Below are 23,838 nucleotides of genomic sequence, written 5' to 3' on the forward strand. Positions count from 1 at the left end.
CCAAGTAAAACAGCCGCGTATGAAGCGTTTATCCACCCAAAGGCTCTTTTAAGAGCCGCTCATGACGTCACTGAAGAGAGATTCTGTCCGGAAGTTTATAGTGACATTGATGGAGATTCTCTTTCTGTTCTAATGCAAATGAAACGTCTGATGTTTACAAACTAGCTGTAAACAAAATAACATGTTTCGGACAAAGTTGTTTCTTTATCGCACGCAATGAAAAAAAGACTTTATGGTAGCACTTTATAATAACTGCACGCTATGAATCATTAGTTAAGCATCAGTAAATAGCTAATTGATCATTTATGAAGCATTTGCTCCATATTAATAGACATTAGTAAGCAGTTCATAAATACAGCTATAAATGCGTTATTCTTGATTTATAAGCATGTATATAATATGCTTAATAATCAAATTTTCATACTTTATTAAGGATAAATTCATCATTTCTAAATTAAGGATTACATTACTTACAAACCAGTTAGTTGGGAGTTGTCAGTAGTTCATGAGATCATTTAGAAAGTGTTAGTAAATGATTAATAAACTCTTTGAATGCACATTTATATATCTTATTATTCAGACATGTCGTAACAGTTACTCAATGTGTTAATAAATGGTTTATTATCACACATTCCTGATGTAATTCATGATTAGTTAAGGTAGTTATAAAACATTTACCAGTTGTTAGATAACGATTTTTGTGAGCTCATATAAAGCGAGGACTATTTATGCCTTGTAAAGCATTTACAAATGAGAGTTAAAGGCTCAGTTATCCTCTAAACAGAAAAAGGAAGAACACAACACAACACAGAGGGATACAGAACATAGAAATATTTATTTCAAGCAACAAAATAAATTAAACTGTACAACTGTACATATTAATGAATATAAAACAATTTAATATATAATGAAAAAACTAAACCTCTGCATAATCAAAATTGTGCAACTGAACATATAAATTAAAATAAAATAAATTTATATAAAATAAAAATCCCTGCAAAGTCATAGATTTTTTTTATGCACACCTCAAGAACAAATATAACTGTGCAGTAAAATGCAACTAGGACTCTGCAATATAAAAATAAATTTCTTTTAAGTGCAAACATTGCTGAATACAAATTTACCAGTGCCAAAACTGGATTATAAAATACAACAAATATATTTTTTTAAAACAGTAATATAAAATATTTCAAAACCTCAATACAAACTGCAAACATTACAGAACAGCAGTGCAGATTGTGGGTGGATTTCGGTTCACATTCCAACGATAAATATTATTTTGCAAGATTTATCGTGAAAACTTCCCCAGATCCTAGGTCAGTTCACTGTCGTTTAAGGGGAAGCAGCTTACCGGAAGCCTTAAAGGCTTTGATAGTATCTTTTACAGCTGGATCCTCCTGAATTAAGGCAGCACACTGTGTGGCAAATGCACTAAGTTTAACATGACTGCTGTGGTTTTTAAGGAGTTCCTTATACTTGTCATGTGCAGCTATGTAAAGCTCTGCGATTGGAGCATTGACCACTACCGTGTTTCGGTCCAGGCCAACATGCTTGAAAGCAGCTGACATGGTCCCTCCTCTAATGAAATGCCGAAGAACTTTTTTGTATCGGGCCACCACCTGCTGTGGTGTTTGGGCTGTAATTCAGAAAATAAAGAATTGTTATTATATGTTTTTATTATTGCCATACACCCTGAGTTAGCAAACCAAATAATACTTCTCTTAAGGGTAGTTTCTTTACCTTCTTCCATATTTAAGTAACTGTTACCTAATGAAGTTTACAGCTTTTGTGTAGTAAAAGCTGCTTAAATCACCCTCTTATTTAGTTAAGTCTACCAGGTAGTTCTTCTAAATCCCCAATGAAATGTTTATGGCACACACACAACGTGACATCACGCAGCAAGAACCAGCCAAGAGAGAAACAACGAGGCCTATACAACAGACATACAGTACACTACCGTTCAAAGTTTGGGATCAGTAAGGTTTGTAATGTTTTTACAAACCTGTCTCTTATGCTTATATAGGCTGCATGCATTTGATAAAAAATACAGAAAGACAGTAACATTGTGAAAATTATTACAATTTATAATAACGGTTTTCAATTGTAATATTTTTTTAAATATCATTTGTAACTTTATAACAAAGCAGAATTTTCAGCATCATTAGTCTTCAGTGTCACATGATCCTTCAGAATCAGAATCCTTCATGATTCTTTGACGCATAATAAGTTAAAATGAACAGCATTTATTTAATAAAGCAATCTTTTCTAACAATATAAGTCTTTACTATCACTTCATCACATCCTTGCTAAAAAAAATGTATTTCAGGTATTTCGAAGTAATCAAAAAAATGTTCATGTGTATTATTACAAAGGATTTCTATTTTGAGTATTTCTATTTTACAAAGAAACCAGGGGGGGAAATCACACATTCCAAAAAACAAAAGCACCTTAAACTGATAATAAATCAATGTATTAAGACTGATGAAGGATCATGTGACACTGAAGACTAGAGTAATGACTGATGAAAATGTTGCTTTGATGAGAGGAATAAATTGTATTTTAAAGTATATTAATATAAATCACCATTATGTTTAAATTGTAATAATACTTCTGTGATGAGTTAAGTGCTCAGAAGGGTCTGAAGTGGTACTAGAACCCGGGTATTCCTGCTGAGAGCACAACCTAACTACCTCTAGACCACTGTTGACCCACGTGCAGAGGAAGAAAGAACCAGGAGGCTTAAACTCTTCACACTTAGGCACGCTTTACTTTGCATTACAAACAAACAAACAAACAAACAAACAAACAAACAAACAAACAAACAAACAAACGGCAAAATCACAGAGCAACTAAAACAAAGGTGTCAAATGCAAGAACTCAGGTACTCCATACAATGGGTAGGCTCAAGACTGAACGAGAAATAAAGCACTGGCCAAACTTAAATAGACAAACATCAGGTGATGCAAATTATAACTAACGAGCCTCGGTAATAGTTCATGGTTGGTGCAACCTAGTGGTTGAGAGAGTCGATGTAGGGTAGAAGTGATGCAGCGCCACCTGGTGGTTGGGAGAGTCATTGCAGACAGATCCTTACAACTTCACAATATAACTGTTTTCTTTTTTTCCTTTATTTTCAAACAATAAATGCAGTCTTTAACTAACTGAACCCAAATCTCTGAATGCAGTGTAAGTAGTGGCAAACCGTAACCCAGTGAGTGGTAAGACTGTAAAAAGCATTCTAACCTCTCTGACGTGTCTTAATTTCCATTTTCTTTGACTTCTTCCCATACTTTTTTCCCTTTGTGTTCTTCTTTTTCTTCCTGTCTTCCTCTGAGGATTGAGAGGAGCCAGACATAGTATCAGAGGAAGATTCATCTGAGCTGTCACGAGAGGAATCTGAAGACAAGGGAATCCCCTGGCTGGAACCTGTGTCCTTTCTTTTAAGAGCTGTTAAAACGGAGACATACATAAGGCTCATCACATCATACACAGGAACACAAAGCTGAACTCACATAATAAAACTCAACTGTACTTTTATTTTGAACACGTGTGTTGTGAGACTTACCTGACACCAGTTGCTCTTTTAAATAGTCCCTCTCCTTGGTCAGCTCGTCAATCTTCTCTTTTTGCCACTCTACTCTCAGTTTACACATCTCCAACTCATGGGATTTTCTTTTGTCTGCCAGATGTGCAGTGGGGGCCATGGAGACACCTGATGGAAAGGAATTGTTGATTATTGAATTCACTGAGAACGTTTACTTTCTTGTTATCTTACAAACTCTCATCCCGCCCCCCTGCGCGTCCCCAGTGTGTCTAGCGATTAGCTTGCTAGCCATCATCAATAATGTGTGCCATTGAATAGAGTAACATACTCACCACTAGTGCCACTGACACACGTCTTCTCCAACGCATCAATTTCCACGCTGTCATTCCTTTTGGCCCGGGTCCGCGGGCCTTTTCGACTTTTATCGGAATTCTCCATATTCAGTTTACACACTGCTGCACAATTCCTTTGTGGGAGTCGGCAAGATGGCGAGCTAGGCGCACATGTTTTGCTGAGCTCTGGCAGAACTATTTCAATTTATACTTTTTATTACCGCCTTCTCATAAACCAGTCGAGTTAATTTTTAAGAGAACATGGCGCATTCAGCAAACAGAGCTCAAAATGTAACGATACCCATGGAAATGGATCACAATTACGGCCGAGAGAACCCAAAGGAAAGACGACGGGATGCCTCTCACATTACTCCTACCAAAACTCTCCAAAAAAAGGTGAAACCAGACGACTGTGAAATCTCCAATGCAAATTTGTTGCAAGCGATTAACTCCTGAACAGCGAGATTCGATTCTCAAGATACAAAGCTGGAGGACATCGCAGACAAAATTAGACAAAACAGCATCATGATTACGAACATCTCCAAATCAGTGGAGTTTAATGCTGCGGAGATTAAGGAATACAAACAAAAATATGTCGTCTTGGAAAAGAAAACCGCAGTTCTCGAGAAATCTAATGAGGAGTTAAGGTTGAAAACGTCCGAGCTTGAGCGTTATAAGCGGAGATGGAATCTTCGTATTAAAGGGTTGAAAGAGCATACTGACGAGGATGCACGGAAAGAGGTGACTGAACATCTGGCACAGAAGCTGAAAGATGTCGTTGACTCGGTTCACCGGTTTGGAAAAAAGGAGAGTGGAAGACACCGTCAAATGATTGTTCAGTTCACCATGCGTAAATATAGAGATGAAATTTGTAAGATTACAAAGAAGTCGCAGCTGTGCACTGAACGTGGAATTAGGTTCGCGGAGGATCTGTCAGCCGAGGATCGGAGTGCTCCTGCAGCTCTTTGGCCGCTCATCCAGGAAGCCAGAAATGCCGGAAAGAAGGCTTACTATCGCGGTCTTTTGGGATACATCGACGGCCGTTTAATCTCAACTACAAGTCAAAGCGTAGGCTGATTACTGCCGTGAAACAATGAAGAGGCTGTATGGTGAGAACTGAATATGAAACTCATCTGCCAGAGCATCAGTTCATATTATTTGGTTTTGATTTTGTGTTAAATCCTAATAATCAGAGTTATTCTGTCCTCATATAGATTGTTTGTAGTATTTTTCTAATACTATTTCTCTTGTTCTATGTTTAAACTTAGTAGTTGCATTTCTTTTCTTTCACTAAATGTAAGGGGTCTGAGAAACAATATAAAAAGAAAAGCTACGTTTCTTTTTTGTAAAGAAAGAAAAGCTCAATGTGTTTTTTTGCAGGAAACTCATTCACTTGTCACTGATTCTCCTTTTTGGTCTAATCAGTGGGGTGAACCAGTTTTATTTGCTCATGGAACAACTCGTTCAGGAGGTGTAGCCTTTCTATTTAACAATTTCCCTGGGAAACTTGTGGAGTCAAGATCTAGCTTGGACGGACATTGGTTATTTTGCATTCAAAAAATTGAACATAGTTACATTCTCTTAGGAAATGTATATGGTTATTACAATTTATCCCAAAACAAATGTTTAATTTCAGAAATTTCACTGATATAAGAGGAAATTAAAGCAAAGTATGCTACTGATTTTATTATATTGGGTGGTGACTTTAATATGGTGTATGATGAGTGGTTAGATAGGTCACCAACTAAATATAATGTAAATCATTACAATTCATTATTATTACACTTTTGTAATGATCAAGGCTTAATAGATCCATGGCGTGAGTCAAACCCATATCTAAGACAGTTTTCTTGGTTTAAACCTGATGCTTCTTGCAAGTCCCGAATTGATTTTTGGTTAATTTCTCATAGTTTTCTGCCTTATCAAACTATATCTAGTATATCGGCAGCTCCCCTAACAGATCACTGTTCAATTGAATTAATGATATATCATAAAAACAAACCTTTCCGTAACAAGGGTTATTGGAAGTTTAACTCTAACCTTCTCGGAAATGAAGATTATATGAAATTGGTTAAGGATACTGTTTTAAATATTTCTAATGATAATCGCCTGGTTTCCTGGACAGGTAAATGGGAATTCTTTAAATACAAAATTCGACAGTTATCTATCTCTTATAGTAAACAGTTAAGCAAATCTTATACTTTAAAAGAGACCTCTATTATTAAGGAAATAGATGAGTGCTCCAACAAATCAAGTTTAACGGAGGATGATAGATCAAGATTGTTACTTTTGCAATCACAATTGGATGAAATCTATCTGAGAAAAGCTAAAGGGGCATATATTAGATCAAGAGCCAAGTGGATGGAAAAACTCAGCTTATTTCTGTAAGTTAGAAAAAAGGCGGCAAGAAAGAAACTCTGTTAAAACTTGAATTATTAATGGTGCAGTGTTCTAATCCTCAAGTAATAGCTAAAGAAATCGCCAACTTTTATCAGGATTTATATTCTCCCTCCTCTTCAATATTAGACCCTATTTCCCTCTTTAAAAAAATTGGAGAATTTTTTCCTCGTATAGGAACAGTTCAAAATGATATGTGATGCAGAATTGACAATTGAAGAGCTTGACTCTGCTGTTATGTGCCTGTCATTGGATAAATCACCTGGCCCAGACGGTATTAGATCTAATTTTTATCGCCATTTTTGGGACTTATTAAGGGATTTTATTTTTGCAAATTACTAAAGCTTCGGTTTTGCCTAATTCAATGAGACAAGGACTAATCACTCTTATTACCAAACCTGGAAAAGACTCTAGATTGTTGGACAATTTACGACCTATAACCTTACTAAACAATGACTATAAATTATTAACCCACATATATAATAATCGCTTAAAATTTGGTTTATCCAAAATTATTGGGGAGACACAAACTGGATTCATTAGAGGCCGATCCATACATAACAATATTCGATTGGTTTTGGACTTGCTGGAGTATAATCAGGAAATAAAGGATGATGGGGTCATTTTATTTTTTGACTTCTATAAAGCCTTTGATATGTTAGAACATTCATTTATTTTTAAATGTTTGAAAATGTTTGGGTTTGGAGAATATTTTTGAAAAATTATTCAGTTATTCTAGACAAATACCAATAGTTCAGTGGCCTTACCAACAGGTACTTCACCCAGATTTGATATTAAGAGAGGAGTTAAACAAGGATGCCCCATCTCACCCTCATTGTTTATACTGGCCACAGAGATGTTGGCTCTCCTAATTAAAAACTCAAATATTGAAAAATTAAATGTGTTTGGACAGGAAATTATACTTAGTCAATTGGCTGACGATACAACATTATTTTTAAAAGGTCTTGACCAGGTTCCTAAAGTAATTGAGACAGTTAACTATTTTTCTAAATTCTCAGGTTTAAAACTCAACGTCGGCAAATGTGAAATTATTACCATACACGAATGCCCTGTTAATATTGCATATAATATTCCAGTCAAGTCGAATGTCAGATATTTAGGCATAAACATTTCTAAGGATGAGGTCATGATGGAAAAGCAAAATGTCTGGAATAGGTGGAATGAATGCAAAGGCAGGCTTGATGCATGGATGCAAAGGGATTTGTCTATCTTTGGTAGAATTTATTTAACTAAAATGGAAAGTCTCTCTAGGTGTATCTATCCTGCATCTTGTCTCTCCATTTCTAGTAGAGCTGTTAAGACCATTAATCAAATTAATTTCAATTATATATGGAGAAAACGTGTGCACTATATAAAGAAGGCAAATCTTATACAAGATTATGAAAATGGTGGATTACAAGCCTTTGACTTCCATTGTATAAATGGTATGTTAAAGGTCAAATGGCTAAAAAATTTTATAACAAATGAAACTAATTTCTGGTTTTGCATTCCCAGAGGTATATTTAGAAAATTGGGTGGTATTGATTTTCTACTGAGATGCGATTTTACTGTTTCCAGACTGCCAATCAAATTATCTTCCTTTCACCAGCAGATTTTGTTATATTGGAAATTATTATATAACCACAATTTTTCTCCACATAGAATCCCTATATGGAACAATAGATTTATTGTATCTAGATACAAATCTCTATGTGTTCTTGATTGGCTTGAAAAAGGTATTTGGTCAGTTCTTCATTTAATGGAGGAAGATGGGAGATTGTTGGTTTTTAGAGACTTTTGTACTAAATACAATTTACAATGTGAACGCAAACAATTTGAGCGTGTCTTAAATGCCATTCCAAAAAGTTTTATAAATTTGGTACAAAATGCTTCTGTCAACATGTCAGATGGATCTTGTGAACTCCCATCACTTCTTTTGAATGGTAATGACCTCAGGGCAATGCTTCCCAACAAACTTATTTGTTCTTGTTTCAATTCTATATTATATCCGACATTTCTGTATAATAGCTGTGTTCTACAAGTTTATGACAAACCATCTGTTAGAAATTTGCGAACACAGTATATTAACTTTCCAGTGGCTCCTAAAGCTAAATAAAAAAGACAACTGATCACCTTTTTTTTCTTGTGTTTTTTCAAATACCTTTTGGGAAAATATGTCTTACTGGTTGGAGACAAGGATTCGTTCACTGCCAACTTTTTCTAGGAAGCATATTATGTTTGGAATGCTGTTGAATGAGAATAAAAAAATGAATTTTGTATTAATGTAATGTTGATCTTGGTCAAATTCTTTATTCATAAATGCAAATGTATGAAGACAAAACCTTATTTTTCTGTATTTAAAAAAGACTTTATTTGTAATTTCTTTCCATCATTGCAATGCATGAAAAGTAAAAGGCCCAGGAATTGACTGGAATAATAAGAGACTTTGATATCTTATAAGAGGAATGAATAGACCCCTTCTTGTTCTTTTTTTTTGTTTGTTTGTTTTCAATATATGTTCTTTGATCATTAACCATTTATCTGACTGATATGTGCCTGGCGTAATACTCAGTTAACTGTGTTCTGTCAATGCCATTGTAGTTGTATTTTATGTTTTTGTTACATTCTTGATGTTCAATAAAAAAATTAAAAAAATAAATAAAAAATAAATAAAAACAATTCCTTTGTCTCCCGTTGATGACGTTTGGAAGCGCGACTTTTCCTTTGTCCCACACTGATTGCGTATGAAAGCGGCAGCGCAATTTCTCACGCCCACCAGATCAAAATCGAGATGTCTCTCAACAATCATCACTATATAAACTAAGTAATAAAAAATGAGATTTACCCAGCTAAAGAATATTTTTAATGAGCCCACTTCTATAAAGAAAACCCTGAAGCTTATTAAGTGGCTTCAGAAAAGGAAACTGCTAAAAACTAAAATTAAATGCAGAATATGCCATCGGAAGATGAAAATGAAGAAAAGGACGAACAGTGGAGATCAATATGCTTGGTAAGAAATAAACACACACACACACACACACACTGTGTGTATATATATATATACTCCATATATATATATATATATATATATCAATATTGTAAAATAAATCATCATTTTTTTTTACAATAGGATTTGTCGACAAATTGTACATGGGGGAAGGGCAAAACAAATTTCGATCAGGCACTGTCAGTACACGATCCCTTCCACCTGCACGATCCGTTCACGCATGCGCACAACGACGCACGATCCGTTCACGCATGCGCACAACGACGCACGATCCGTTCACGCATGCGCACAACGACGTTGTAGAAACGCTTATGCGCAAATGATGATTTTGTTTTGCGACGATTTACGACACTGCACGATCTGTTCCACGCTTGTGCAGCTTTGTTTTACTTTATTTATATTTTTTAGTGTTAAATAAAATACAATAATTTACTTCGCTTCGTTCCACCTGGTCTCATTTCACTATGTGTTCTGTCAAGTCAGTTTGAAATACTGTAATGTTTCCCCTGACTTTATAATTTACATGAAGAAAGAACTATAGTCTAGTTAGACATGCGTGTTATGTTCCTTATTGGCTTCTGTAAACGACATTGAAGGGATTATTTTACTAATTTAGATTAAATGGATAGATATATTAGCCTATATAAAGGCCCATACTAATAAATTACTACATAAAGTCAACTAGTATTATCAGATTTTAATTTAAAAAACGACACAAACTGTCTTTGACAATACTACTGACCTTAGATCGAAACACGGTAAGGTTAATAGACATGATACAGTAATGAATCGCAAAATGGAGTTTGGAGGAAACTGAAGATTTGCAGTCGATAAAAATACTTTATTCCACATGAAACCAAAATCATCTATGTTCATGTAACAACTCTATTATTTTGGATTGGCAACCACATAAACACATCGTAATCATGGTAACGTAAGCGACATTTCAAAACGTAAACAAAGAATATGCCGCCAGTTGTGCCGCCTGCCGTCAAACGTTTCATCGCCTGCGTCACGGTACAAATAGTGTAGGAAAACCATGACGTTTTCTAATACGTAATTACGCGCATGCGTGAACGGATCGTGCAGGTGGAACGGATCATGTACTGACAGGCACAAATCAATCTTTAGTGGATCAAAAGTCTCCTTCAGCAAGTGGATGCAGTTCATGTACAGGTAGGCAAGTAATAACAGTTGTAATATAAACACTAGTATTTTCAAGAGCTACATTTTTTTAAATCAGTTATTTATTTCTTTTGCAGTAGTGTGTCATTAGGAAATATCAGTTTAAATTACCAAACATTCATTTCGCCTTGAATTGTAATAATCTAGTGAGATTTTTGAGATCTGATCTGATCATCATCCAGTATGTCTGGAATGACATGAAGAAACAGAACAAACTCAGACAGACTCAATCCAGAAGAACTGTGTCTACAAGATGCTTCAAGAAACCTACCTGCAAAGCTACAGTACTGTTAAAAGTTTTAGACAAATGCTGTAAAATGAGGATGCTGTCAAAATGAATGTCATGAATAGATTTTCTTCGTCAGTTAACTTCTAATAACTGAATGAAATCAAAATTACTTGTGAGCATCTTTTGTGTTTAAAGCAGCTTTTGTCCTCGGTGCACTTGAGCAGTGTCTTTCAGGAGCTTTGCAGGAGGTTTCTTGAAGTGTCTTGGAGACAGTTCTTCTAGATTTAGTCTGTCTCAGTTTCTTCTGTTTCTTCATGGCATTATTGTGAATAGAGAAGCAAAAAGTCAGCAGAAGTGTGCAGTAGTGCGTAAGTCTGCTATTTACCCTGCTATCTTGTTTTTAACTGTTGAACTGGACTGTTGCCTGTTGTTAGTTAAGATTATTTGTGCTTGTTCATTTAATTACTCGTTGACTGAGTGTTAAGGTGTTAGCGTGTTACTGTAGTCACATTAAATCGCACAATTGCCATTAGCCACTCGTTACGGCTAGACATTATAGGTTTTCACTTAAAAGCATGGAGCTAGTTGATCGCTGTTTGATCCGTGGCCTATTCAAGTCGCTCAGGGTTTGTTTTACTAATCGAGCGTGTTAAGCTCTACTCTGTTCTCGCTCATCTTAACCCATACTTAAGCAGTGCCTCTGTGCTGGCGCAGTACACGTCAGCAGTAGCGTCAGCCCTGGTGTACAGCCCTCCTCGTGTGAAGACCAATGAGAGTAAAGACCTGCGACCCAACCTGCGCGACTCCACCGACTCCTCCAGATCACACCCTTACTCAAGAAACCCACATTGGATCCCGCTTCTACGGAGAGTTATCGACCTGTCTCTCTCCTCTCTTTTATTTCGAAAACTCTTGAAAGGGCAGTTTTCAAACAAGTCTCTTCATACCTATCCCAGAACAAACTACTGGATGACAAACAATCTGCCTTCAAAGCAAACCACTCCACTGAGACTGCACTGCTATCGGTCACAGAAGCACTGTGGCTTGCCAAGGCGGAATCCGAATCCTCGGTCCTGATTCTGCTCAACCTATCTGCAGCGTTTGACACGGTCAACAACCAGATACTGCTAGCAACCCTGTCATCTTTTGGAATCTCAACCTCCCCGCTCCGCTGGTTCCAATCCTAGCTCTCCGGCAGATCCCTCAAGGCGTCATAGAGGGGCTCGCTGTCCACTGCTCACCACATGATCACTTTGGTCCCTCAGGGATCGGTGCTTGGACAGCTGCCTTTTTCCATCAACATGACATCCTTGGGACCCACGGGCACACGGCTTCTCATATCACTGTTATGCAGACAACACCCAGATCTACATCTCACATTGTAAATGTAAACTGATATTTCCCACTGACAGCAAAAGAAAGAAAAGACTGACTTAAAACCCTTTTAGCTGCTGAAAATAGTAGTGTTCTATTCATTTTGCGCACCACTGTATATCTTAAACTCACTTTGTTGCTGTTCCCTATGTAATTTGCATAAAATTTGCAATATTTAGAAGTATTTATACAATGTCAGTAATTTTACATAAAGAGAATTACATGTTCTATTTGCCCTTAAAGGTTTTCTCAGGGTCTACGGTTACGCCAGATAGACATGATGGATGACAGCATTGCGGGTAGTTCAACTACTCTTGGTAAAATGGCAAAGAAAATAAGGGAGGTCTGTGTCACAGCAGTTGAAAGGATGAGACGACGTACAGGCCAGCAAATTGGTGGAAGAAGGTTGTTTGTTGTGGTCGACGAAAGCCATTTTCGGCACAAAAGAAAGGTATGTTATAGCAATAGTGACTGTAACTAAATGTGAAATATAGATACCAAAATTATTGTTATTATAATCTATCTGTTTATATCTGTGTTTGTTGTGTTTTTTCTCCATTAGTATGGTAGAGGAAGAATGGCTGGTGGGTGGAAAAGAAAGAAGTGGGTCTTTGGGATGTTAGGTGTGAGGCATCAACAGCAGCAAAGATCTGGAAAACCTGTTCTACGTCTTGTGGAGAGAAGATCTCGAAGACATCTAGTGCCTTTGATTGCACATCATGTGAGGCCAGGGTCATCAATTATCAGTGATGAGTGGCGTGCCTATCGCATACTACCCGCACTAGGGTACAATCATCACACTGTCAACCATAGCAGGTGGTATGTTGATCCCCACACTGGTGCCCATACCCAACATATTGAGAGGGCCTGGAGATCCTACAAGCAGCAGATCTGGAGGCTTAGGGGAAATCGGACAGAGAGTTTGCTCTCTGACCACCTTGCAGTGATTGAGTGGAATGAATGGCTGGCAAAGAAACACTCTGATGGGGCATTCGGCAGACTGATTCATGACATTTCAAGAAAGTATAAGTAGTGAAATGTAGAATTTATTTTATTCATTTTAGTTTTTATCAAGATTTTGTGTGGAATTTTTGACACTTAAAATAAAAAAGTACAAAATTAAAAAAACAAAATTTCATCAAGTTTCATGGCTGTTTTAAAATTATTTTTCATTATATATTAAATTGTTTTATATTCATTAATATGTACAGTTGTACAGTTTAATTTATTTTGTTGCTTGAAATAAATATTTCTATGTTCTGTATCCCTCTGTGTTGTGTTGTGTTCTTCCTTTTTCTGTTTAGAAGATAACTGCCTTTAACTCTCATTTGTAAATGCTTTACAAGGCATAAATAGTCCTCGCTTTATATGAGCTCACAAAAATCGTTATCTAACAACTGGTAAATGTTTTATAACTACCTTAAGTAATCATGAATTACAGCAGGAATGTGTGATAATAAACACATTGAGTAACTGTTACGACATGTCTGAATATATAAATGTGCATTCAAAGAGTTCATTAATCATTTACTAACACTTTCTAAATGATCTCATGAACTACTGACAACTCCCAACTAACTGGTTTGTAAGTAATGTAATCCTTAATTTAGAAATTATGAATTTATCCTTAATAAAGTATGAAAATTTGATTATTAAGCATATTATATACATGCTTATAAATCAAGAATAACGCATTTATAGCTGTATTTATGAACTGCTTACTAATGTCTATTAATATGGAGCAAATGCTTCATAAATGATCAATTAGCTATTTACTGATGCTTAACTAATGATTCATAGCGTGCAGTTATTATAAAGTGCTACCGACTTTATCCTTCAAAGTGATCGTTCACATAAAAATGACAAATCTTTGTTTATTTTCTCAAACATTTGCTCTCCAGCGTTCTTCCAAATATCTTGTTATACTTTTATAAAGATTGTTTTCCTGCTATATGTGTGAGTTAGAGAATAATTCATCATTTAACACGAGAAGTTTTGTTCATTACTGTGTTTCCACCTGTCTGACACTAGAGGACTCTTGTGTTATTCCTCAAAGCTTTATTACTGATAAATGTCTCAGTCTTCTCATCTCTTCTAATAAAAGTGTCTCAACGTGACGTCACTGTCTCTACTGACGCTCTTACCAGGGTTTTGGTTACTTTGGCAATTTATTTAGATTAAAAACATGTTTTTAACTCTTTAGTGGCGGTGTGTCAATAATACACTTTTGGAGTATTTTCTCTTCAGTACACAAAGCTGCTGATTCATGTTCTGTATGTTTAATTCTGGTGTGTTTTCTCCTAAATAGCCAAAAGGAAAAACACTTTGTCATCATTGTGATGTTTATTACAGACAGCGGTCCAGATTTGAGCCGTTCAGACTAAACCTTTATGGGGTTAAAGATACAGTTTGCAGTAAAATATACAAAAACCTTTCGGCAAGTGTAATATATTTGGTTCATATTAAAATGACTGTTTTCTCATAATTTACAAAAAACAAGATTTATATAAGTGACGCAGGGTCGCTTCATATCCGCTTTACCAAAGACACTAGATGGTAAGAACATTTATAAAACGTTATTTTAAGAAATGATATCACGTTTATGGATGATGTATTCATGTCTGATTGATCTTTACCGTTTTTTTTTAAATTCTTTATTGAACATTTTGTTAAAACAAAACAATGTTTCAACAGAAACTTAACAAAGAAACACTTAGATTAATGAAAAGAGAGAAAATTAAATATTTCCATGGCTCGAAACAGACAAGACAAAAAAATAAATAATAATAATAAAACAAATCAAGAACAAATACAGGAGAGGGAGTTACACAAATAATACAAATAAAAAGATTATAAATTAAATAAATAATAAATTAATTAATTAAAGTCCTTTGTGCTTTCATATTGGAAGAAAACATAATTGTTTTTAAATACAGTTTTATCTCTTGTAGATTGATCTTTAGCGGGTGAGTTAAAGATGACAGTACCGATGACGTCATCAGTCTACGCCGCTGTTGTTGTTTTGAACATCTGTGTTGAATGTGCGCCTCTAGCGGCGGAGTTTACAGACTGCGCATTTATATCAAGGTTTAATTCCACCGCACCAAACGATAAACCTTCTCTAAAAATAATCATGTTTATATTTAAGCTTTTTGATCCAGGTTTTAATTTGACAGTAAATCTAGATTCACTTTAATCCTGTTGCTCCATTATTTGAACCTCTGAGTGATCTCTCAGTTAAACTTGTTACTGATGAGGAATAAAGAATAAAACACACATATATATTATAAACGATCAGAAACAGATACACAGAGTCATGTTATGACACGGCGTCAAGTTCAAGATGCCCTGCAGTGTTTCTTATCAGTACAAGATTAAAGAGGAAGAGAGCGACATCATGAGAAGAGGAAAACGTCTCGGTTACGTCTGTAACCTCGGTTCCCTGATGGAGGGAACGAGACGTTGTGAGAGACTGACTGGGGTTTGATCTTGAGAACCTACCTTCTCCGAGATAATTAATTATAAAACGCCAATGGGCTTGGCGAATGGCACGCGCACGCCAGTCTCCGCCCCGTGCATACGGGTATAAAGGAAGATGGCGGCGGTCATTCACTTACCCTTTGTACTGAGGAACCTGGAACGTTCACTGCAGTGATTCGGTGCAGCGTTGTGGCATGAAGTCACAACGTCTCGTTCCCTCCATCAGGGAACGGAGGTTACAGACGTAACCGAGACGTTCCCCTTCAGTCGGTCTCTCGACGTTGTGAGAGACTGACTGGGGATCAATCTTAAACGCCACAGCGCTTGCACCGATATCACGACCTCTAGCGGAGCGACCCTGACTGGGCTAGCGAGTCACAAGAGTGCCACCGCGAGACGTAATCTCCCAGCCATATAGTATTGGTCATACTAAGAAGCCTCTACTGACGGCCTCACGGACAGTGGCGTACGCCTCTAGTAGCGAGGAGCTGTCCGGAGCCGAACACTGGGGAAACACTGCTCTCCTCTAGAAGAGTGTGTTGCGGAGGCCACATCCTACCCGGAGGGGAGGTTACATGTGGAGACACTAACATGGTCTCCCCGGCGGGGAGAACAACATGCGGAAAGGTGTTAGCCCGAATAGGGGGACAATCCAGGTGGGATACCACCGGCGGGGAGGTCACAGATTCACCAATCGGGAAATCCTGAGTGAGGAATTCAACACACGGGACGACCCAGAGGGGAGTCACTACGTATGGGGCACTAGTCCTAATACAGGGGTCTGCCTGAGCAGGGATGACTCTACCTATAACGGACCTGGTTCTAACAGACGGCTCCGCTCAGTCTGTTACCAAGTGCAATGCTTAGTGATGGATGGAATGCCTATACTTCGCCCGAGAGGGGAAAGTAGGGAGGCTACAGTAACGCACTAGTCTCACCTGGTAAGGGGAGAAGGCGCTTTCGCAGGCGTACGTCCAAACCAGGAGTCCGTCCTACACGCCGGGGGCATTGAGGACATGGGCTGCCACTGGTTCCACGCGAAGATTGTAAAACCTTGCGAAGGTACTGGGCGTAGCCCAACCCGCAGCACTGCAGATGTCTGCCAGAGAGGCGCCTTGTGCCAGTGCCCACAAGGAGGCCACACTCCGAGTGGAGTGGGCCCTCACTGCAAGCGGGCACAGGCGATCTTGGGACTGGTATGCCACTGTGATGGCATCCACAATCCAGTGCGCCAATCTCTGTTTGGAGACAGCCCCCCCCGGGTGCTGTCCTCCATAACAGACAAAGAGCTGCTCGGAGTTTCTTAGGCTCCGTGTGCGGTCCAAATAGAGGCGCAGCGCGCGTACTGGACACAACACATTAGAGGTTGGGTCTTCCTCCCCTGAGGGGAGCGCCTGCAGGTTCACCACCTGGTCCCGGAAGGGAGTGGTGGGAACCTTGGACACGTAACCGGGCCGGGGTCTCAAGACAACGTGAGAATCGCCGGGCCCGAACTCTAGGCACCCTTGGGACACGGAAAATGCCTGTAGGTCCCCCACCCTCTTGATAGAGGCGAGCGCCGTCAGGAGTGCAGCTTTCATCGACAGATGAGGGAGACTGGCAACTCCGAGGGGCTCAAACGGGGCCGTACCAAGACCCTGTAGGACCACGTTAAGGTCCCAAGAGGGTACAGAGCGCGGTCGAGGTGGATTCACCCTTCTCGCGCCCTTGAGGAACCTGGTGACCAAGTCGTGCTGACCAAGGGACTTACCCTCCACGAGATCGTGATGTGCGGCAATGGCCGCAACATACACTCTCAGCGTGGAAGGGGAGAGATTACTCTCAAGTCTCTGCTGTAAAAAGGCCAGCACCGACCCGATCGGGCAATTCCGTGGGTTCTCCTCCCGGGGAGAACACCAGGACGAAAAGAGGCGCCACTTATAGGCGTACAACCGCCTAGTGGCAGGGGCTCTAGCCTGCAGAACAGTCTCCCGGACCGCTACCGACAAGCCCCTTAGGGTCTCTTCGTCCCGTCCAGGGGCCAGGCATGGAGATTCCAGAGGCCTGGGTTGGGGTGCCAAACCGTGCCCTTCCCCTGCGACAACAGGTCCTTCGACAGGGGAATGGGCCAGGGGGGGCCGTCGTCAGATCTACCAGATCCGAGAGCCAGGTCTGGTTGGGCCAGTATGGCGCCACTACCAGAACCTGATGCCCCTCTTCCCTGACCTTGCACAGGACCTGTGCAAGGAGGCTCACTGGGGGGAAGGCGTACTTCCGCTTGTCCCGCGGCCAGCTGTGTGCTAGGGCATCCGTGCCGAGGGGACCCTCGGTCAGGGAGTACCAGAGCGGGCAATGGGTGGAGTACGGGCAAGCAAACAGGTCCACCTGTGCTTGACCGAACCGCTCCCATATGAGCTGGACTGCGCGGGGATGGAGCCGCCACTCTCCGCGGGGAGTGCCTTGACGAGAGAGCGCATCTGCTGTCTGGTTCAGGTAGCCCGGGAGAAACGTGGCCCGCAGGGACTTCGTCACCTGCTGACTCCAGAGGAGGAGGCGTCGGGCGAGTTGCGACAACTGCCGTGAGCGTATGCCACCCTGGTGATTGATGTACGCCACGGCAGTCGTGCTGTCCGACCGGACTAGCACGTGTTTGTCCTGCACGAGGGGCTGGAGCCTCCTCAGTGCCAGATGGACTGCTAGCAACTCTAGGCAGTTGATATGCCACCGCAGTCGGGGACCCGTCCAGTGACCCGATACTGCGTGCCCGTTGCACACCGCACCCCACCCTTGCAGGGAGGCGTCTGTCGTAACCACGACACGCCTCGAAACCTGTCCGAGCGGAACCCCCGCTCGGAGAAAGGTCAAGTCTGACCAGGGTAGAAGAGTGCGAAGGCACTGAGGCGTTACCGTAATCCGCCTGGTGCCGGCGTGCCACGCCGTCCAGGGAACCCGACTCTGTAGCCAGTGCTGAAGCGGCCGCATGTGCATCAACCCGAGAGGGATTACCCCCGTCGAGGACGCCATGTGCCCCAGGAGCCTCTGAAAGTTCTTCAGCGGCGTCAAGGGATTCTGACTGATCAACCTCAGACAGCGCAGCACTGACTGTGCACGCTCGTTGGTGAGACGTGCTGTCATACGGACAGAGTCTAGTTCCATCCCCAGGTAAGAGGTGCTCTGCGCGGGGGAGAGCTTGCTCTTCTCCTGGTTGACCCGGAGGCCTAGACGGTCTAAGTGCCGAAGCACAAGGTCCCTGTGCGTGCACAACACATCTCGCGAGTGTGCCAAGATAAGCCAGTCGTCGAGATAGTTTAGCACTCGCACGCCTTGCTCCCTGACAGGAGCTAAGGCAGCCTCCACCAGTTTGGAAAAAACCCGTGGAGACAGGGCCAGACCGAATGGCAGGACCCTGTACTGATACGCCCTTCCCTCGAACGCGAACCGTAGGAACGGCCGGTGTCGGGGGAGAATAGAGACGTGAAAGTACGCGTCCTTCAGGTCGATTGCCACGAACCAATCCTGGTGACGTACCGAGCCCAGGATGCGTCTCTGAAGCATTCTGAACGGCAGCTTGTGCAGGTGCTTGTTCAGGCGACGCAGATCCAAAATGGGCCGCAGCCCCCCGCCCTTTTTGGGCACGATGAAGTACGGGCTGTAAAACCCGGACGACATCTCGGTTATAGGGACGGGTTCGACCGCACCCTTCGCCAGAAGGGCGGCGACCTCCTGCCGAAGAACGGAAGCATTCTCTCCTCGCACCGAGGTGTACAGAATGCCCCGAAACTTTGGGGGGCGCCTGGCGAATTGGATCGAGTAACCGAGACGGACTGTCCTCTCTATCCAGTGTGACGGGCTGGTGCGCTGCCAAGCGCCCAAGAACCGCGACAACGGGACCAGAGGGACAATCTGCTTCACCGCGCCGGGGAAGGCTGGTTCGGTGGCTGACAGTGCGGTCACCTCGCACAGGGGGGACCCCCCGGGAGGCTGACGGCTCTGTATGTTTACCTGCTTCAGGCGGCCTGACGCAACGTCCAGGGGAGATTGCGGTCGGCGGCCCGATCCGTCCAAGACACCGTCTGGACGAGAGTGCTGTGGAGGAAAACCCAGGGGAAATATCTCTCTTTGTGAGTATGTGGGTGCCGGGCCCTGAAAAGGGCCCGGACATGATGGAGACGCGGCAGGCAGCGTCCTTCCCCGATCCAGCGTTGGAAAGGCCGGGATCGGACCCAATGAAACTTCCCCCAGGTTCGTCCCGTCAGGGCCGCTTAGCAGAACTCTTGGCGGACTGCTGACGGGGGACAGATGCCTTCTTCCGCGGGGCTCGACGTCTCTGGTGGGTCGTCCTATGGGAGGGTCCTGGAACCGGAGGTGCCACCGCGGGAGGGCGGGGCTGTTGGGAAGCAGACTGCGGCCGAGAACGTCACGACCTGCTGGTGGCCACGTCGCGGTGCGGCAGGATCTGTTTGATCGCCTCGGTCTGCTTCTGAACCGCGGAGAACTGCTGCGCTATGTCCTCCACGGTATCACCAAACAGCCCGGCTTGCGAGATGGGCGCGTCTAGAAGGCGAGCCTTCTGGGCGTCGCTCATCTGCGCAAGGTTAAGCCACAGATGCCTTTCCTGGACCACCATTGTGGACATCGACCGACCCAGGGCGCCCGCCGTGGCCTTCGTCGCCCGTAGCGCGAGGTCTGTGGCAGTGCGCAACTCACTCATGCGAGTTGGGTCGGGCTTCCCGCCGTCCAAATCCTTCAGGACTTTCGCCTGAAAGACCTGGAGGACCGCCATAGCATGGAGAGCAGAAGCGGCTTGTCCAGCAGCACTGTAAGCCTTCGACACGAGTGTCGAAGAGAGCTTACATGCTCTGGACGGGAGTCTAGGTCGACCCCTCCAAGTGGCAGCCGTCTGCGGGCACAAGTGGCCCGCGACCGCACACTCCACCCGGGGAACGTCGACGTAGCCTCTAGCCGCTCCTCCATCCAGGGAAGCTACAGCTGCCGAACCCTCCTGCCTGATACGCGCCGAAAAGGGCGCATTCCAGGACCTGGAGAGCTCTTCATGCACCTCCGGGAAGAACGGCACCGGGGCGGGGCATGGTTTTTGGCCACGCCCCGATCCCAGAAACCATGCATCCAGCCGCGAGCGTTTCGGGGAGGGTGGAGACACACACTGCAACCCGATGCACGCGGCTGCCCGAGAGAGCATAGCCGACATCTCAGCGTCCGTCTCCTCTGGCACTCGACTGCCTGACGACAGGAGATCAGAGGAGTCTTCCGCATCAGATGCAAGCAGGCAGCTGTCCGATGCAGCGACAGAAATGGATTCATCATCCCTATACGCAGTCTTTCCACTATGAGACGGCTGTCTGCCGCTCGTAGGGGACGAACCAGGTGAGCGTGCAGGGGTATGGATGGTCCGCGAGCATGTAGCTGACGGAGCGACATCCATAGGAGTCCCCGAATCACCCCCGCCGCTCGCCAAAGCGATCAACCGCGCCGAAACAGCGGCTGAAGACGCCTGGGAAGCAGACGGGGTGGTGGCAGCGCTCGAAAAGAACGTAGCCAACCGTGACCGCAACACCCTGATTGCCATGTCCGCACACACGGGACATGCCGAATCAGTGAAACCTGCCTCAGCATGCTTGAGCCCCAAGCAAGTGACGCAGGTATCATGGCCGTCAGACTCCGGGATGAGTCTGTCGCATCCGAGGACACAGCTACGAGACATATTCGTAGCCGGAGGGACTTACCTCTAAGGGTCTGTAGCCTTCTGCCGAAACGCCCAGGGGAAGTCCACGAAAGGAGAAGTCTGCTGCTCCGCGTCGTAAATCCAGCAGGAAAAGTTTCTCGAAGTCGAGTAAGGTGCGTTGCATAACAAAGCACACAGGTTCCGAAGAACAAAGGATAAGTGAATGACCGCCGCCATCTTCCTTTATACCCGTATGCACGGGGCGGAGACTGGCGTGCGCGTGCCATTCGCCAAGCCCATTGGCGTTTTACAATTAATTATCTCGGAGAAGGTAGGTTCTCAAGATCAAACCCCAGTCAGTCTCTCACAACGTCGAGAGACCGACTGAAGGGGAAGGGGTTTTATCGCTGGTGGATTCGGCGCAAAAACAAAACACGGTTCAATGTTTGAAACAAAAGAACATGTTTTAATGCTTCAATGTTTCCACCAATGATGTGGCAAAGTTAACATTCATGTCATTACAACTTTACAGATTATAGCAAGTTTAAAACTAGTTTAATTTGTGTTGTTGGTTTGTTAGTTATTATATATATATATATTTAGTGTTATTTGTGTGCACCAAGGGTCTGAGAGTAACGCAATTTCATCCTCTATGTGGCAGAATTGACAAATAAAGCAGACATTGACTTGACTTTGAAACAGAGGTTTAAATGAAGCACAAAGCCCAATGTAACGTCACTGGCGTGTAACGCCACACATTCAATGTAAGATACAACACAAAACATAAACTTAACAAGCCAGACTGCCAGCGATCGTTCAACATAGCGATCGAACACCATACCACCATCAGTCACCTGGCACGGAAACTATTGTCTACTGAACGCATTTCTGTGAGAAGAGCTTACAGCATCCCACAAAGCTCTTCAGTCCACCCTTCAATGAAAAAGATCAACACATGAACCTTGTAAACTAAAGCAATAACAGATCACCATGCGGTCAGTGCCACTAACTCCTACCCCGTAGACACCCCCACACCTCACCGGAAGTATGGTGACTCATCACCTAAAGTTCAGTTTACGTGTACCCTACGCCGGAACCTAACACACACCTCTCTAAAAATGTAACAACGCATCGACTCAACCCGGACCCTACGCGACCGCAAGCGCTGTGATTGGTCTGTTTAAATCCCTCCCTCGGGTAAAAAAACTCAGCGATAGCATCATGTTTACTCAAACGCATTGACGTATGGCGTAGGTCCGATGCACAAGTAAAAATTGGGCTTAAGGCAGAGAAGAAGCATGCACATAGCAACACAAAGAGTTACGTGAATTGTTATTTTCTAGTTGACACAACTTTGACTCCAACTTTATAACTAGTTGAGCAAAACATCATTCAACTTTAACTTTCAGTTGAACTTTAAAAAAGGTCCACGCTGTAAAAAAATTGTAGTAACTTGTTCCATATAATGTGTAAGGTGACTCAATTTCTTTTTCCAAAGAGTTACGTGAATTGTTATTCTCTAGTTGACCAAACCTTGACTTCAACTTGAAAAAGTTTGTTTGCTCAAGTAGTTTTACAGTTGAATTAAATTCAACTAAAATGTTTTAATCAGTTGAACGCACCTGCAATGTCCATTTAAATGAAAGCATTTACTTTGTGTTTAAAATTTTATTTATATGAAGATGAAACCTAAACTAAAACTACATTAAACTACAGCAGAAGTCCTCGACTCCAAACCTCTTGATCCACTTTCCTGCAGAGTTTTGCTCCAACCTTCATCAAACACACCTGAACAAACTCATCTAGATCAAGTAGCCCAGATAACAAGAGAGCAGATGAAAACCATTCAATCGATGTTACAAATTGTTGATTTGTCAATGTTAATGTCATTAATTCAATATCACGTCTGCATCCGGAAGTAATGTTGAAAATAACCACCATTACTGTGATCAGTGTTTGCTTTCATTTACTCCAAAAATTCTTAAAACATTTTAGTTGAATGAACTTTAAAACTATTTGAGCAAACGGACTTTTCTAAAGTTGGAGTCAAGGTTGGGTCAAGTGGAAAATAATAATTAATGTATGTCTTTGGAGAAAGAAATTCTATGGAACTAGTCACTACAGAATAATCGAGTCAATACTTGTTGTGTGTTTACACTTCTAGTTACAGAGATCATAGTTGACAATGACACTCGGCACTTCTTCATTTCATGGCTTCATCTTCTGAAACAATACAGAAATGTGAATGTCTTAGTTCAGGGGAGCTAAACTCCTGGAGGGCTCCAGTCATGCAGAGTTCAAATCAATCACACCAGAAGCAGATATTCAAGATCTTCAGGATTACTGGATTATAATCTCTTATTAACTGTAAATATTTCTCACTTCCTTCGCAACTTGAGTCTCGATAGAGTTTCGGTATGGTTTTTTCAGAGACTCTAGTTATTTTGTGTGTTAAAAGATTTTTCTCTGTAACTCGATATTTTATGTGTTATTTGCCATTGAAACAAATCTGTCAACACACGCATAACCCGGCGGGCACAGTTTGTCTGTTTGACAGCAGAAGAATGTTGGATTTATTTTGGTTGAAAATTAAAATGTGATTGACGTCAAACTTTTTACGCAGTAAAT

At 42.0% G+C, this 23,838-nt stretch overlaps 1 protein-coding gene across 1 annotated transcript in view; it reads left to right on the plus strand.

Moving 5' to 3' along the window:
• LOC306893362 (histone H2B-like) overlaps nucleotides 1-630 on the plus strand; it is a 265,067-nt gene extending 264,437 nt beyond the window's left edge. The window contains exon 2 of the mRNA XM_079455150.1: nucleotides 6-630. Within this exon, the coding sequence (XP_079311276.1) occupies nucleotides 6-165 (160 nt within the window). The 3' untranslated portion in view covers nucleotides 166-630. The remainder of the gene's footprint in view (nucleotides 1-5) is intronic.
• Nucleotides 631-23,838: the final 23,208 nt, after the last annotated feature.

The sequence above is a fragment of the Barbatula barbatula genome (genome assembly GCF_947034865.1).
Source record: "Barbatula barbatula genome assembly, chromosome: 4".
Classification (NCBI taxonomy): domain Eukaryota; kingdom Metazoa; phylum Chordata; class Actinopteri; order Cypriniformes; family Nemacheilidae; genus Barbatula; species Barbatula barbatula.